We start from the raw sequence: 13,502 nt of genomic DNA, 5'->3' as shown, positions 1-13,502 counted from the left end.
AAGTTATCTGGAAAAACAACTCTGATTTATCGTCCCTCCTGTTGCCACCTCTCAAGACAAACATTTTGTGGATTTGATGGACACAGATGTCTTTGAATAATTTGGGACACCAGCTTATGGCTGGCATTTGTTGGGTGCTCACTGTGTCCCACTGTTGCACATGCATGACCATCTCAGATCTCCACAGTCACCCCAGGACGTACGCATTATCCTCATCCCGTGTTACAGATGACAGATGAAGCTTAGAAAGGTCACCTAAGCTGCCCAAGTTCACAGGCTTGTTTCCAAGCCATGACGTTTCTGACTGCCAAGTCTACAGGGACATTTGTGTCTTACTTTGTAGTGCCTCTAATTCTCCCAGTAGAACAGTTCCCGCCAACACGTGACTATTCTGGATTTCACTTGCTGGGCCAGAGTGCATTATTGATAGCCACCTACCTGTTCCGACAGACAGACAGACACACACACACACACGCACACACACACCCCTCCAAGGCAGGATGGTACACTTACTCTCGTCCAGAGATCTGTTAGATCCACAGGATTCTAACCTGCCTCCCTTAAGCTGTGCCAGTGTCACTGCCTGGGATGGCGGCTAGAAGGCCAACCTGAGGTGTTGTTAGTCCAGTAATAAGATATTCTAGGAATTTGAGAAGATGGCGAGTAGATTTTCTTTTCAAAGGTGATTTATTGTACTACTACAGTAACATTCAAAGTTCTTTATGAACTAAGCGCTAACGCGCCTTTAAAATGTTTAATTCTCTGGAAATAACTCCTATACTTGGAGAATGTAGCTGGTTAGTGCCTGAGCCCCAGTTGGTTTTGTTCTTTGAGCCTCTATGTGTCAAGCACCGCTCATTAGCTCCAACTCTGTATTTTCTTAAATGGTGGCCTCACGTTGCTCTTCTTGCTAGAAATGATCTGAGCAACGAGGTTATACCTATTAACAGAATCAAATTCATTCAGGTCATTTGAGCCAGATGTGAAGGACAACAGTTACCCTGGTAGTGATGAAAATAATTGAAAGTGTGTGATTTTCACAAAACGGAAGGGACCGGTGACCTTTTTTCTGAAGTCTCTGCCCTTGTTAGTCTGGTCCACCCCTTGTTCATAATCGTATTTTCAAATCATATTTCAAAAATGGACCTTCAGTTCCCCTTTGATTGTATTGTGAATATCACACATTTTGTGCCAATACTTTGAGAGGTAGGTCCAGAAATAGCATTAGAGTGTATCAGGGGAAGTCTCCCAGGCCACAGATGTTCCTTTCCAGTGATAAATATTGTAATTGAACCAGAACAGAGAAACCGCATTAGCCGCCCACATGCTGGGCAGCAGGCACGTCTCTGGGTCCAGTTGAGTTGGGTAGCAGAGGGCACGGGATGCCTTCAGAGCTCGGCTCAGGGACCAGTGCCCTTCGTTCCTCTGTGTCTGTCCCGGTGCCTGCGGCAAGGTGTGGGTGCCAGCACGTGATCCGCCCGGTCCCAGAATGCTTCCTCACCTGGGGCCTCCATGAGAAAGTAGCCAGCAAACACACTGCCTGTTCGTCTAAAAAGGTGGTTTGAAATTACTTATTTAATCATTTCTGCTTCTTGGCGTTCAATGAGATTTGTGTGTGTGTGTGGTTTTGGGGGGGGTTGTTTGCTTTTTGGGTTTTTTTGTTTTGTTTTTTGATGAATTCCTTTTTGAACTGTGTGAGGCTGCTTTAAACCGCTCGTGTCCACAACTTCAACGAGCACAGTCTCCTGTAAGACAGAACAACTTGCTGCTGATTCTTCCCCAACACATTCATATACTGTGTGTGTGAGAGAGAAGCTGGCTAAGAAAATTAAAACCTCAGATTATTGATCGATAGTAGGAATCATTTCAAGCAGACCTTACAACCAGGAGCCAAAATAGTGTTTTCATAAACTTTCAGGAAGTTGTACCAAAGCCAATAAAGGTGCAGTATATAATTAAAGTTTTGATGTATTAATTAGACAATCTGAGAGCTCACTTGGAGATAAAAGGACACCAGATGTGTCAGGGAGAAAAAGTTGACGTGCTTTAGATAAAATTTAAAATCAAAAGCCTTCAAATCGTCTTATGCTCTGTTATAGCAGAATGATTGCTTAGTTCAAAGTCTTGCTGACAATTTAACACATTCAGTTTGATCATTTGGGCTCAGGATTTTCTTTTTTCTCTTTCATATTTGCCCTTCCCTTGTCCCCCAAATAATTTCTGAGATGATAGAAGAATATACAGTATATCAAACATCTGACAGAGGGTTCCCTCTGGGATTCCTGGCTTGGAGGGTCAAGCCCCGTTTATATTTCATCCTCTTGTTTACAAGATGGAAGGCGGGCTTTTGGTCTTATCACCGCCATCCACTTAGGTCAAGCTTTTAACGCGAGCAAAGGCAACTAACGTATTAATATTTATAAGTTGTAAAATTTATTGACTTTAAAAAAAATAAAATCTCAGTAAAATCTCATATGCCTGGAACTTGATATTTAGTGGTGACATTCTCTCTTCTTTGTATTTATTACGAGCATAGAAGTAGTTTTACTTCCCGCTGGGATGTATTGATGGGGAATAATGAAGTTACCTGTCATGGAGAGCAGGGGAGCAAGAGCACATCATCCTTGGCCGATAGGAGCCCTTTCGCTGGAGCAGCGTCCTCTCCTCCTCCTTTCTCCTATCTGCAAAAGCATAAAATGAAATGACTCTCGGGCGTAGAGCTGGTTTACCCTCACCTTTGAAATCAGATTGGGGTGGGGGTGTCCTATTTTGATTTTTCCCTCCCTTCTCTCCTTCACATCTCCTCATCCCTACTTCGCTTCATTAATACAAATCTCTTTTCTTCTTTTCTTAGCTTTTCCAACTAAGGTTTTGGGTTACGATTACAAGACACAGATCTTCGGTGGGCGGACGGGGAAGCTTTGGTTTCAGAGGGGGACGTCATCAAACAAACATCTCAATGTCCTCATGCCTTTGTTTTGTCATTACTGATCATTGTTGTGTTCAGCATTGTGGGTTTGATTTTCCTTTTTTTTTTTATCCAGATCCCCCCACAACTCTCCCTCCTCCCACAACAACCACCACCACCACCACCACCACCACCACCACCATCCTTACCATCATCACAGGTATGGTACCTTCATTACCACTGAAAATGTCCTGAATGTATATTGTCTTTCTGGTATGTATGCAAAGAAGCCAAAAAGTTCCCTTGAAATCCTTGGAATTTAATTGTTCCGTTATTTTGGAACTTCAAAGCCATTAGATACTTTGTTCTTAAGTTGAATCTTAAGAACCTCAGAAAATCTTTTAACATCCAGGCACTTAACAGAAGATCAGATATGTTGCAGCTTATGCTTAAGAGAATTCTTTTTAAGCATCACTGTTCAAAGCAGAATGCTAGGGAAAATGGCCGCCTGGCTATTAGAGAACATGCCGGTAGCTTAGGCTTAGCCACGGTTGATGAAATGGTAAGTATTGTGGCTTTGGATCTTCTCGTTGTCTTAATTCCATCTTAATTCATAGGAAGGAAAATACCCTTTAACAGGCCCATGTGGGCCATGTTTGTAAATGCATCGCCATTCTTCCTGCCCTGGAGAGTACCTGCTGACAGTGTTACTACCTGTGTGTGTTGCCGGGGTCAAGAGATCAGAGAGAGTCACTGTCTGCTCCATGCTGGGCACTCACGTACTGCCCCGCTCCCCTCAGTTGAATATTGGAGGTGTGGAAGAGGCAGCCACAGCTTCTGTGGCTTTATCTTTTTTGGACTGTCTGAAACTCTTCTTCAAAATGAGTTTCACTGTCTCTGATTTCTATCACCGAGGGAGGGAGGCATGCCACCCATCCCCTTGGTGGTACCCAGTGGCTCTCATACCGCTTGACGTTGCTTGCTTGGGAGCCTTGGAGCTTCCTCAACCTGCTACGGTGGGAAAGGCCATGGTCGCATTGTGGTCGCCAAGGCCTTCCCCTACCACTATGCACAGGTTCTGACCCCAGAACGTGGAAGAGTAATCATTCTATGAGGAAAAAAACAATTCTTTAAAAGATAACTTTCCCGCTTCATTCTGTTATCCCAGGAGATTGTAAGATCTCTCTGAGCCCCACACCCCAGGATACAGGACTTCTTTTAAAACACTGAATATATAATTCATCATTCTTCATGCATAGACCTTCTTTTACCACCCTAGATGGGGCACCTGTCCTTTACACTGACTTTCCGGAAACGTTCTTGGTTTTCACGGGAGTCGGTGACACAGGCATGACGAAAGTCCAGAGTGTTCCGTGCAAGAGGAGGTTTATGAAATAGGACAGTAGATCCCCTAGTCTCTGTTTTCTTTACCTTTCTAACCCATCACACCGGGACAAAGAGAACCGTAGAAAAGCCACTAGTAAGGATTTTTCTGACCTTGTTTATGAGAACACCAGTGCCTGCACTTAAAATCTTCTGAAAATCCATCAATTGGTGATTGTGTCTCACTCTAAACTCCGCCCCATCCAGGCTGCTTCCTAAATCCTCGTCTGTGTGTGTTTCAGTCCTGCCAGTTCCTTCTGCTGCTTAAGTAAAAGCTTGTTAGCCTAGTGCACAGACCCCTCCTATTTTCCGCCGCATTCCTAAGCACCGCGAAGCTGCTCCTTCCTGATTCCACGTCAGCCATGCTCTCTACTTTCCATACTAGGAGCGAGGTTTTTACCTTTCATGATTTCTTGCCGCTTATCCCGGTTGTAAACTGATTTAGGCTTGAGCTCTCCATAGTAGGTTTTCATGAAATTTCCTGTGAATGGCCCTTTGGACGCCCATGTGAATTACACCTCTGTCCCCCACTACCCTTTGCAGGTAGTTGGTTCATCTTTGCAGAAGGGGCCCAGAGATGAGCCAGCCCTTAACTGCCTCTCATTCTAGAGGGTTCCATCTAGGTGGCTGTGGCTAGCCAGGTCTATATTTTAAGGTAGTGGAGGCCTTTCTCACACTGTAGAAACACCCCACTTCTCCAAAACATGGAACAACACTTTTCATTTGTGGCTGGCCTCTCACTCGCTCAGGCTGGTTTTTGTTTTGTTTTGTTTTGTTTTTTTGTTTTGAAGACCTGAACTCCTCCCCCCTCAGTCTCTGCAACGGAGCTTTCCGCCTTCACCCCCCACCGAAAGCTTCTCTTGTGTCCTCAGACAGCTACAACTTACTGTTATCACCGTTTCAGCCAGAGAGACTCTGTTTAAGAGGAAATTTTCAAAACAAACAATGCTGTATTTCTGTGCATATTGAAGATGCCTTTTAATAGGGGCTTGTCTTGGCTTCTGTCTCTCTGCTCCCAGCCTCGAGGCTCCAGGTGATGCATGACGAGCTCACAGATGCACGGTCGCCTTTCAGCGCAAGCTCTTGAACCCTGTCCCCACACAGAGGGCATCTGTGGCCATGAGCACCCAGATTCTCACTGGCACACCCAAGAGTAGTTAAAGTAAAATTGCCCCTAAAACAACATTGTAGGATCCGTTGCCTTAACGGACATCATCTTCTCGGCTTGCTGTGTCTTAACAAGCAGTCTTCCATGTATTTATCTTGCCTAGAAAGTACACGTGGATTTTAACATTTGCTCCTTACTTCAAACAGATTAAAGGTTCTGGAGCTCAATGATCCTGTGTCCCATTTTAAAGGTCCAGGCTATCCCTGGATTTAGATTGGTTCCTAAAAAATCTTCCAGACAGAATCTTGACAAATGGATAGCTAAATTAATTTCCACTCTTCTCTCTTGCACTGTTTGCAAGATTACAGCCACCATTAGCCTTAAAAGCTGCAACAGCTAAATCCAGTGACAGTAACATAAAGCCTGAGCTTTAAAAAAAAGAAGAAGAAGAAGAAGACGAAAGAAAAAAAGAAAAGAAAAAGAAGCAGCCCGTAGTCGTCCTCCATTTCTTTCTCCCACTCAGAGGCAGTGACTGAAGCCCATTCTCCAGGTCAGAGTTTCATTACAAGGAAATGTACAAATGCAATAGAAAAATTTTTTTAGACTCGAAAGGTCATAGTTGATTTCTGATTTCTCTGAAAGGAAGTGCTCCAGCGTTTTCTTTTATCTTCCGTAACCAGGGTAATTGAATTGTTCCCTTGTTAGGGAGGCAGACCGTCATTGAGTCCCCAGTCACCTGACTCCCTCAAAAGCAGGTTAAAGCTTCGTCCCGGAGACCCTGGGAGGGGAGAAATTGTGAGCCCGGTCTGACGTGATGTTGCCATTGAGAATCCTAGACCAGATGGGTGGGAGGAGCCAGGCCACCGTGTCTCCTGTCCCATGTGCATGGAACAGGTCTCCTGACCTTCGTGTCAAGGCACACACATGTCTGATGGTAGCGTGATCTAGGGGAGGAATTTTTGAAGGCTCTGGAGTACTGAAAGGAGTATTTGATGTCAACTTGCCCCATCAACCTTATTGCAGCTTTGCAACCATTAGACCGTTAATTCATTAGAATCTCTTTCTAAATTAAAAAAAAAAAAATCATTGGAGGGACAGAATTGAAATGGGAGTCATCCAGAGCCTCGCTGTGATTTGCCACGAGCTTCTTGGGCGTCTCTTCCTTCTCATGCACACTGGTATTCTGATCAGGTACTTCTTTTACAATTAGAGCAATTGGCAAGCCCCCCCCCCTTTTTTTTAAATCACATCAAGTTGGCCATGTGGTCTCATTCACAAAGATAGATGCTGTGAGATTGAAGAGCAAATGCATCATCCAAATTGTCCCTGGAGCCCTCTGTTAAAATATAGAGCCAGCCAAACCATCCCCTGGGCTCAGAGTCCTTTGTGCAGATTTGGCTCCGAAGTTAGAACCTACTGCCCTACTAGGGGGGGAAGCCTACTGCCCTACTAGGGGGTTTCTTTTGTTTTGTTTTGTTTTGTTTTGTGTTTGGAATTTTCTTTGAAGTTGGTTGACTTCAGGTATGAGATGTAGATAAAATTACCTGTTTCTGAGCCGGTAGCCTTAGCCCCTGCCTGACAGTTGGATTCAACGTCTTCCTATCTTCCCAGGAAAATAGTCGGTGTTTCCCTTCCTAGATAATGTGGACTTTGTATTGTTTCTGCTCGGTAGTGTCCTGCATTGGATGCGTGACGAGGAGTCTACCTTAGAAAGCAGCACAGCACTGGGTTATAAACGCCCTCAGCAGCTTTAGTAGGAAATTCGGGGCGGGGGAGGGGGGCGGTCAACCTGTGTGTCACTGTACATGTGACTGTCACAAATTAAAACATTAAAATCACTTTAGAATAAGAAATGAATAGCTATAGGGCCAAATCCTGGAACACATTTAAAAATCCTTCCACAGGAATGAAATAGGTCATTTCTGAATGAGTTTTTTCTCTTTTTTAAAGTACGTATCCAATTAAGTATTTTGTGTTTCTTGGAAAAGAAAACAGCACTGTTCTTCTGCTTGGTATCTAAGCACTCCAAACCCGGTATACCTTGGAGAAAGTGAGTCCCACCCCCAGGCCCACATTGTTATTTTGACTTTCATAGTCTGATATCCTAAGCCGTTGTGTGTGTAAAGTATCCAGTCCTGTGAACGTGAGTGCAGCCCTTCTCCTTCAGAGATATTCACAGAGTATGCCAAGTGAGGGAAGTCCCACACCATGGCACGTGTTTTCAGTTTCTTAAATACAGAGGGAAGAAGGACACTTGTGCTTCTGGCAGCCTGTAACGGCATCATCGACACGACAGCAGAGAGCCTGGCTTCACCTCAAGCCGCTCTTCTCCAGGTCTTAGCTGCATGTTGCCTCCTCTGTGCTGTTGGTATTTGCATGGTGCCAAGGGCTGTATGCTTAGCAGCTTTTTAGGCATTCATTCAACAAATACCAAGCCCCCATAATACGTACAGCAATATGCTAGTGCCTGTGGAAACAGAAAATTCCTGAAGCCCCTTAAAATGTGATAGAGGGACTAGGTGTTCCACACTGGAACCCAGGAGCGGGAGGCACTCTGCAGTGAGGGCTGACCTAGTGGCCAGAGCGGGACTGGGGAGAGCATCACAGGGGCAGTAGTTTGGTGCCAACAAGGAACGCATAGAATGTGCATAAGAAAGGATGGCATTCTAGAAATTAAGCATGATGGCCCAACGTTACTGCAAGCATCCGTCCTCAGTGTGTGGGTATTTATGTTCCGGGCATGTATTAAGCCACTGTTGCTAGGACATACACAGCTTTCATTCTAGAGTGTTTACTGAATTCCCTTTTTTCTAGAGTTGGCTTCTACTCCATTAAGACTGTGTATCACTCATCCTTTAGTGAATACTTATTGAGTGTTACTGATGGGCCGGTGTGCCTGGTCACAAGAATATTATTAGGGTGCTAGTAAGTACGCATGAGCCCCCTTTTCAAGTTTTTGCCCCCAAATTGCGTGGCCTTTTTCATACTATCTCCAGTGTGTCTGTTTTTATTTTGCTGATGATTATAGGCCCATTACAAATAGCATCATAGCCAACCAGCTCTTGACCCATTTTGATTTATGAGGGAACGGAAGCAGTGAGAACATTATAGTGATGAAGGTCACCTGATTCTGACTTCTTAAAAAAAGAAATGAGAGATGGAAGCAGATTTTTTTTGTTTCTATTGCTTCCATCATAATTCCCATACTTTTATGTTCCTTGTTTAAAAAGAATCCAAGAAATAAAGACTTGACAGGTTTACAAACTAAAGATTAGAAAGTGATCGTTGGGGCTGTTTTGATGGTGGAAAGGGTAGGACTTGGAAGGACCCAGCCCTCTGGCATCTAGCTGGAGATGACTAGAAGCTACTATTTCTAGAGCCCTGTCCCTCTCCACCTTCACCCTCCTCTTCCATTCCTCCCCTCACCTGTGCCTTCCCCTCTCTGCCCCTCTTTTCACCCAGGCTTCACCACCCCCCACTCCCCCACCCCCCCCCACCCCGGGTAGAGGAGGTAGAGGAGTCATTTGCCTTATGAGATGAAACCCCTGTATGGTTTCCTATTATTTTCAGCACATCTGGTTTGCAAATGAAAAGATCTCAGGGGCACAGCAGCACTAGTGAACAATTCTGAAGAAGCTTTTAACAAAACCTGAAATTGCTTAACAAAAATCCAATCCACTCCCCCCATCCTGCTGTTCCCTGGTGCCCAGCCCCTTCCCCAGGGGGAGGGGAGGGTGACTTTAAGAAGTAAGAGAGCTTTATCAAGACTCTCCTGTTTGGGCCTTTTAGCTTCTATTCTGTTCTTGTCTCCTTTCTCCAGTCCCTGAGAAATGGGAGTTTAATTAAAGCATAACATAGTTGGAAAGAAAATAACCGGGAATCCAGTAGAAAATAAATTTTGAAGTTTAATTTTCCAGCACGTATTTTTGCTTTCGATAGATTTCAAATAAGTCAGAAATAAATAAAGAAATGAATAAAAAAAACTATATTTAATATATATTGGCCGCAGAACACAACTATGAAAATAAAATTGTCAGGGGAATTCCTCGCCTGCCCTAGTGTCTAGATTTAAAGCAGCTCCGTAACACAAACTGAAGGGGAATTCAATTAAGAAAACCCATTGGCTCCTTATTGACTTTAGTTAAGAAAATAAACTCAGGGAAAGTGTATTAAAATATGTCTGGACTGCTTAGTACGCCTCCATTTAAGCTTATGACAATCAAAATGGGAGAATTTAAATTCTTTACAATTAAGCTCTGCTTTTGAGCAGATTGGGTTCCTCTGGGTTATTACACTGTGCATTTTTGAATGTACACCCTCCTCACACCCACCCCAAAATGCAGTCTTGCAGTGAATCTGTGTGTTCTAAAGCAGGAGCACCACAGAGCGATTGGAGAAGAAAAAGTATTTAAGGTTGTGAATTTAATTTTGTTCTAGGATTTTCATTTTCATTTATGGCACCCGTTGTGTTTGAGACCACGGACTAATTTATGGATTAGTTTTAAACCCCCAGTCTGTCACACTCAATGAACAATTCTAAGTTGGAGAGAATCCATATGAAAGGATTAGAATGTGCCACAGTGGAGCTTACACATGACTGTTTCAACTAAATATTGCCCAGCTGCCTCTCATGCAGCAATTTTTTTTTTTTTTTTTGCTACTTGGTTAAACGGCTACTGTCTCTAATCTCACACATTGTCAGAGCCTTTCCTTTTGTAAATATCTTACACTGCCACATGAAATATAGGTGATGTTTAATTTATTCAAGATAGAATGCCATAAACTGTTTGTATGGCTGGGAGACTGAGAAGTCAATATTTAGTGAAATGTGCATCTTTCAAATAGTGCAGGGCCTGCCTGTGGATACCTTGTTTGATTATACTCGTAAAACAGCTCAAGAGTGACTATTAAGGCCGTACACACTTACTGGGCTTGCAGGAACGTGGGATTGTTTTTTGTTGTTGTTGTTGACCATATAAAGTAAGTGTACAATGAATTCGCCCTTATTATAATTAAAATAGAGACAATAGCTCAGCAAGGCCTTTTTTATTCCATAACCCTACAGCTGCCTTCAGCCCAACTCAACTCTTTGTGACCTCTTTTTCTCGGAGGCCTAGCTCCGATGAGTTTCTAAAGGCAGCAGCAAAATGCAGTTGAAAACAAGTCTTTGTTAGGACAATTACGCACTCTCGTTTTTCAAGCTAATGACAGCGTTTCCAACTTATATTGGAAATTTACTCTTTGCATTTTGCCCGTACACTTCGAATGTTATCAAACAATGGAGTGACCCCACAAGTTGATCCACAGGGGTGGGCTGGCACATCTCGCCAGTCTTCTGATTAAGACACCCCTAATAAATCCTACCTCACAGAGCGGCACTCCCTTCAGAGCCAGGCTGTCTATGGTTTCTGCATGAAGTCATAATGCAATTATGAAGGAGAATTAGATTCTGTCACAGTGCTCTCCTGCGGGGAGCACAAAGTCACTTCTAAAGAATTTTTTTTTAATTCTTTACTTGAAATTGCCTGTGTTCAGATAGCACACCAGATGCTCTTAGAGAAATAGAATCAGCAACTCCCCCGACACACCCTCCAAACCCCGTCGAACTCTGTGGCCAACATGTGTGTCTGCGGCGTCCTCCTCTCCATTGCTGATCATGGCTTTGCCATTTCCAGCCGCAGTCACTTGTGTGGTTTGACTCGAACATGTGTTTGCTTTTAACTGTTTAGAAGATGTCCCCCCCCCCACATCCCTTTCTCCTCCCCTTTTGGGTGCAATTGATGGATTTCCCGTCCCCAGAATGGGGAAGCAAGCTGCACTGTGGACTTGGCTCATTCATTTTCTAGTGACCACACAGAAGCTGACACCTAGGGTCACTTAGTTTAGTTTCGTGATAAAGCGGGCAGTGTGGCGATATAGGAAGACAGTAAATCGAGCAGTCATCGGTTCATGCTAAGATACAATTTTTGAGGGCTCTAACCTCTAGGATTTACTCCACCTCCTTTCTTTCATTTTATGCAACTTATTTACCTGCTAAAATTAAAGCCTATGAGAAGTGCTACTATAAAGATAACCAGCCAAAGTGTTTATTGCTTTTTTTTTTTTAATTTTGGAAAGGAGCCAGTGCCTATCCATAAAATGTATTAGCGTGCATATAATGTTTCTGTACAAATGTGCATTTGATCTTGCCCCTTTGTTGAAAGCACCTCAAACTAACACTTGACTTGGGTGTTTCAAGTAAGGAGATGTGTCAACTATGTCATGGCAATCTGGTGTAGCGATGTTTCAACTGTACAATTTTTGGTATTGTTTTTTACTGCTGTTTTATGCATACAGACTTGACTTGTAAGTAAGTATTGTGTTCTTATGCGGTGTATTTTATGTTTTTTCTTTCCTTCATCTATTCTTCAGAAACTCAGCTATAAGTTACATTAAAGCTGCAGTGGCTTCTCCAACTGCTGGTTAATTCTGGCTCCTTAGAAGGGCTGCAATTGTTTTGATGGTTATAGGGTCCCGAGGAAAGCATGCCAACTGAGGGGGAACACCAGTGTGAGTTCATGTGTCTTAATTTGCAAATCAGAAGCACCAGGCTCATTTGACCTAAAAAAAAAAAAAAAATTGGCATTCCATTGCATTTAAACATTGCCTGTGTCGAGTCCAGAAGAGTCTTTTGGAGTCTCTAGAACTCATGAAAAAATTACCAGCTTAAATAGCTGTGTTAAGGGTTTGGGGTGGCAGGGGCGGGGATAGGGAACTACTTGCAGTTTTAACTAAGAACCCCACCCCAGCTAGAGATGACGAGCTCATGTCACCCTCCCTTTCTGGCTAGAAGGGGATAGTGGAAGGAAACATACTGGAGAGGTGTAGAGCTGAACACTAAAGCATGGCCAGATGGGTTGACTTTGGAATGAAGTTGGCCACAGGAGTGGTGTAAAAAAAAAAAGAAAAAGAAAAGAAAAACCAACTGGAAAAAGAATGTCGTCGTGCATTTTGTTAGATATTTATCCCACTTTCCCTCTAGCCAAAAATAAAAAGAAAATTTCTTGAGCCCCTTGAGCAATTTCCTGTGATGAGGAGCCAGGACAGCAGGCCTGGTTTGAAGCCCGGCAGAAGGAGGAGGAAACTTGAACAGCATCGGAAATGGAAGAAGAAAGGGACAGACCGCAGTTTCTTCCACAGCTAGGGCATCTGGCAACGCGAAGGCGGCCTCGCTGTCTCCCGCTGCGGCCGTGAAGGCCGGGCTCCCAGCAGCTCACCACAGCGAACATGGGGCTGCCCTGGGAGCAAACGGTTGGCTGGCTACTGTAATTTGTGGAATGTCACGTGATTGCAAGTGGCGTTTAGCAAATTATGTGGACTCGGGTGTGTCCATGGGGGTCTTCTGCTCTTAGATTGTAACCCAGTGACCACTGCAAAGCAAAGAATGGATTCCTGGTGGCCGGAGATGGGGAGAGGCTGGGGTTGTGCATACAGAAACTTCTGGGGAAACCTTTAATAGGTTCATTCTCATGGCCTCCCAGTCCCTGGAACTTTCCAGCTGAACACTGCCAAAATAATAACACGGGATGGAAAACTTGAGCTCACACGTTCGTCTACAGGCATCTGAGCGGAAGCCGTAAAAGGATCCTCAAAGTGTGACTCAGTGATGCCTAATTGGCAGTCACGAAGCCTGAGTGCCCGCGTGGGCTGGCTTCAAACAAAGGCCATGTTTGAATGTATGAATCCCTTGTTTCGCCAGCGTGCCGGCTGAGCTTTTCTGCCCCAGTCCTGAGCCTTGATGCATTCAGAGCCACCGAGTCTGCCCTGGTGTTTCTCCTCACTTTGCATGTTCCCCTGACTATTGACTAGCAAGTAGATGTGTCCTGGCAAGACCCCCAGAACCAAAGAATTGACTGTTTTCCTCACTGGCTCGCAGCTTTGAGCTGAAGGCATGTCTTAAAACAGTGCAACTCACTTCAAATGCTTTTTGCTTTTCATTTATTATTGCTTGTCACGCAATGTTCTTTGAAAGCTTGCTCATATATTATCTGTTCCATTTTTTTCCATTTTCCCTTTTTTTGCATGCCGTTCCTCCTGTTTCCTCCCTTCCTCCAATCCTCTGTT

General features: G+C 44.0%; 1 protein-coding gene across 4 annotated transcripts in view; it reads left to right on the top strand.

Annotated features, from left to right (window-relative positions):
* Nucleotides 1-13,502, top strand: part of CADM1 (cell adhesion molecule 1) — a 318,915-nt gene that overhangs the window by 281,686 nt on the left and 23,727 nt on the right. For 3 of the 4 annotated variants that reach the window (XM_057316975.1, XM_026505712.4, XM_044386632.3), the window contains exon 8: nucleotides 3,045-3,128. In XM_057316975.1, the coding sequence (XP_057172958.1) occupies nucleotides 3,045-3,128 (84 nt within the window). Of the gene's footprint in view, nucleotides 1-3,044; nucleotides 3,129-5,310; nucleotides 13,493-13,502 lie in introns of those variants that run through there. The other variant, XM_057316976.1, reaches the window with a different exon arrangement.

Source organism: Ursus arctos, unplaced genomic scaffold (genome assembly GCF_023065955.2).
Source record: "Ursus arctos isolate Adak ecotype North America unplaced genomic scaffold, UrsArc2.0 scaffold_22, whole genome shotgun sequence".
NCBI lineage: Eukaryota > Metazoa > Chordata > Mammalia > Carnivora > Ursidae > Ursus > Ursus arctos.
This window is presented reverse-complemented; position numbering and strand designations above follow the sequence as displayed.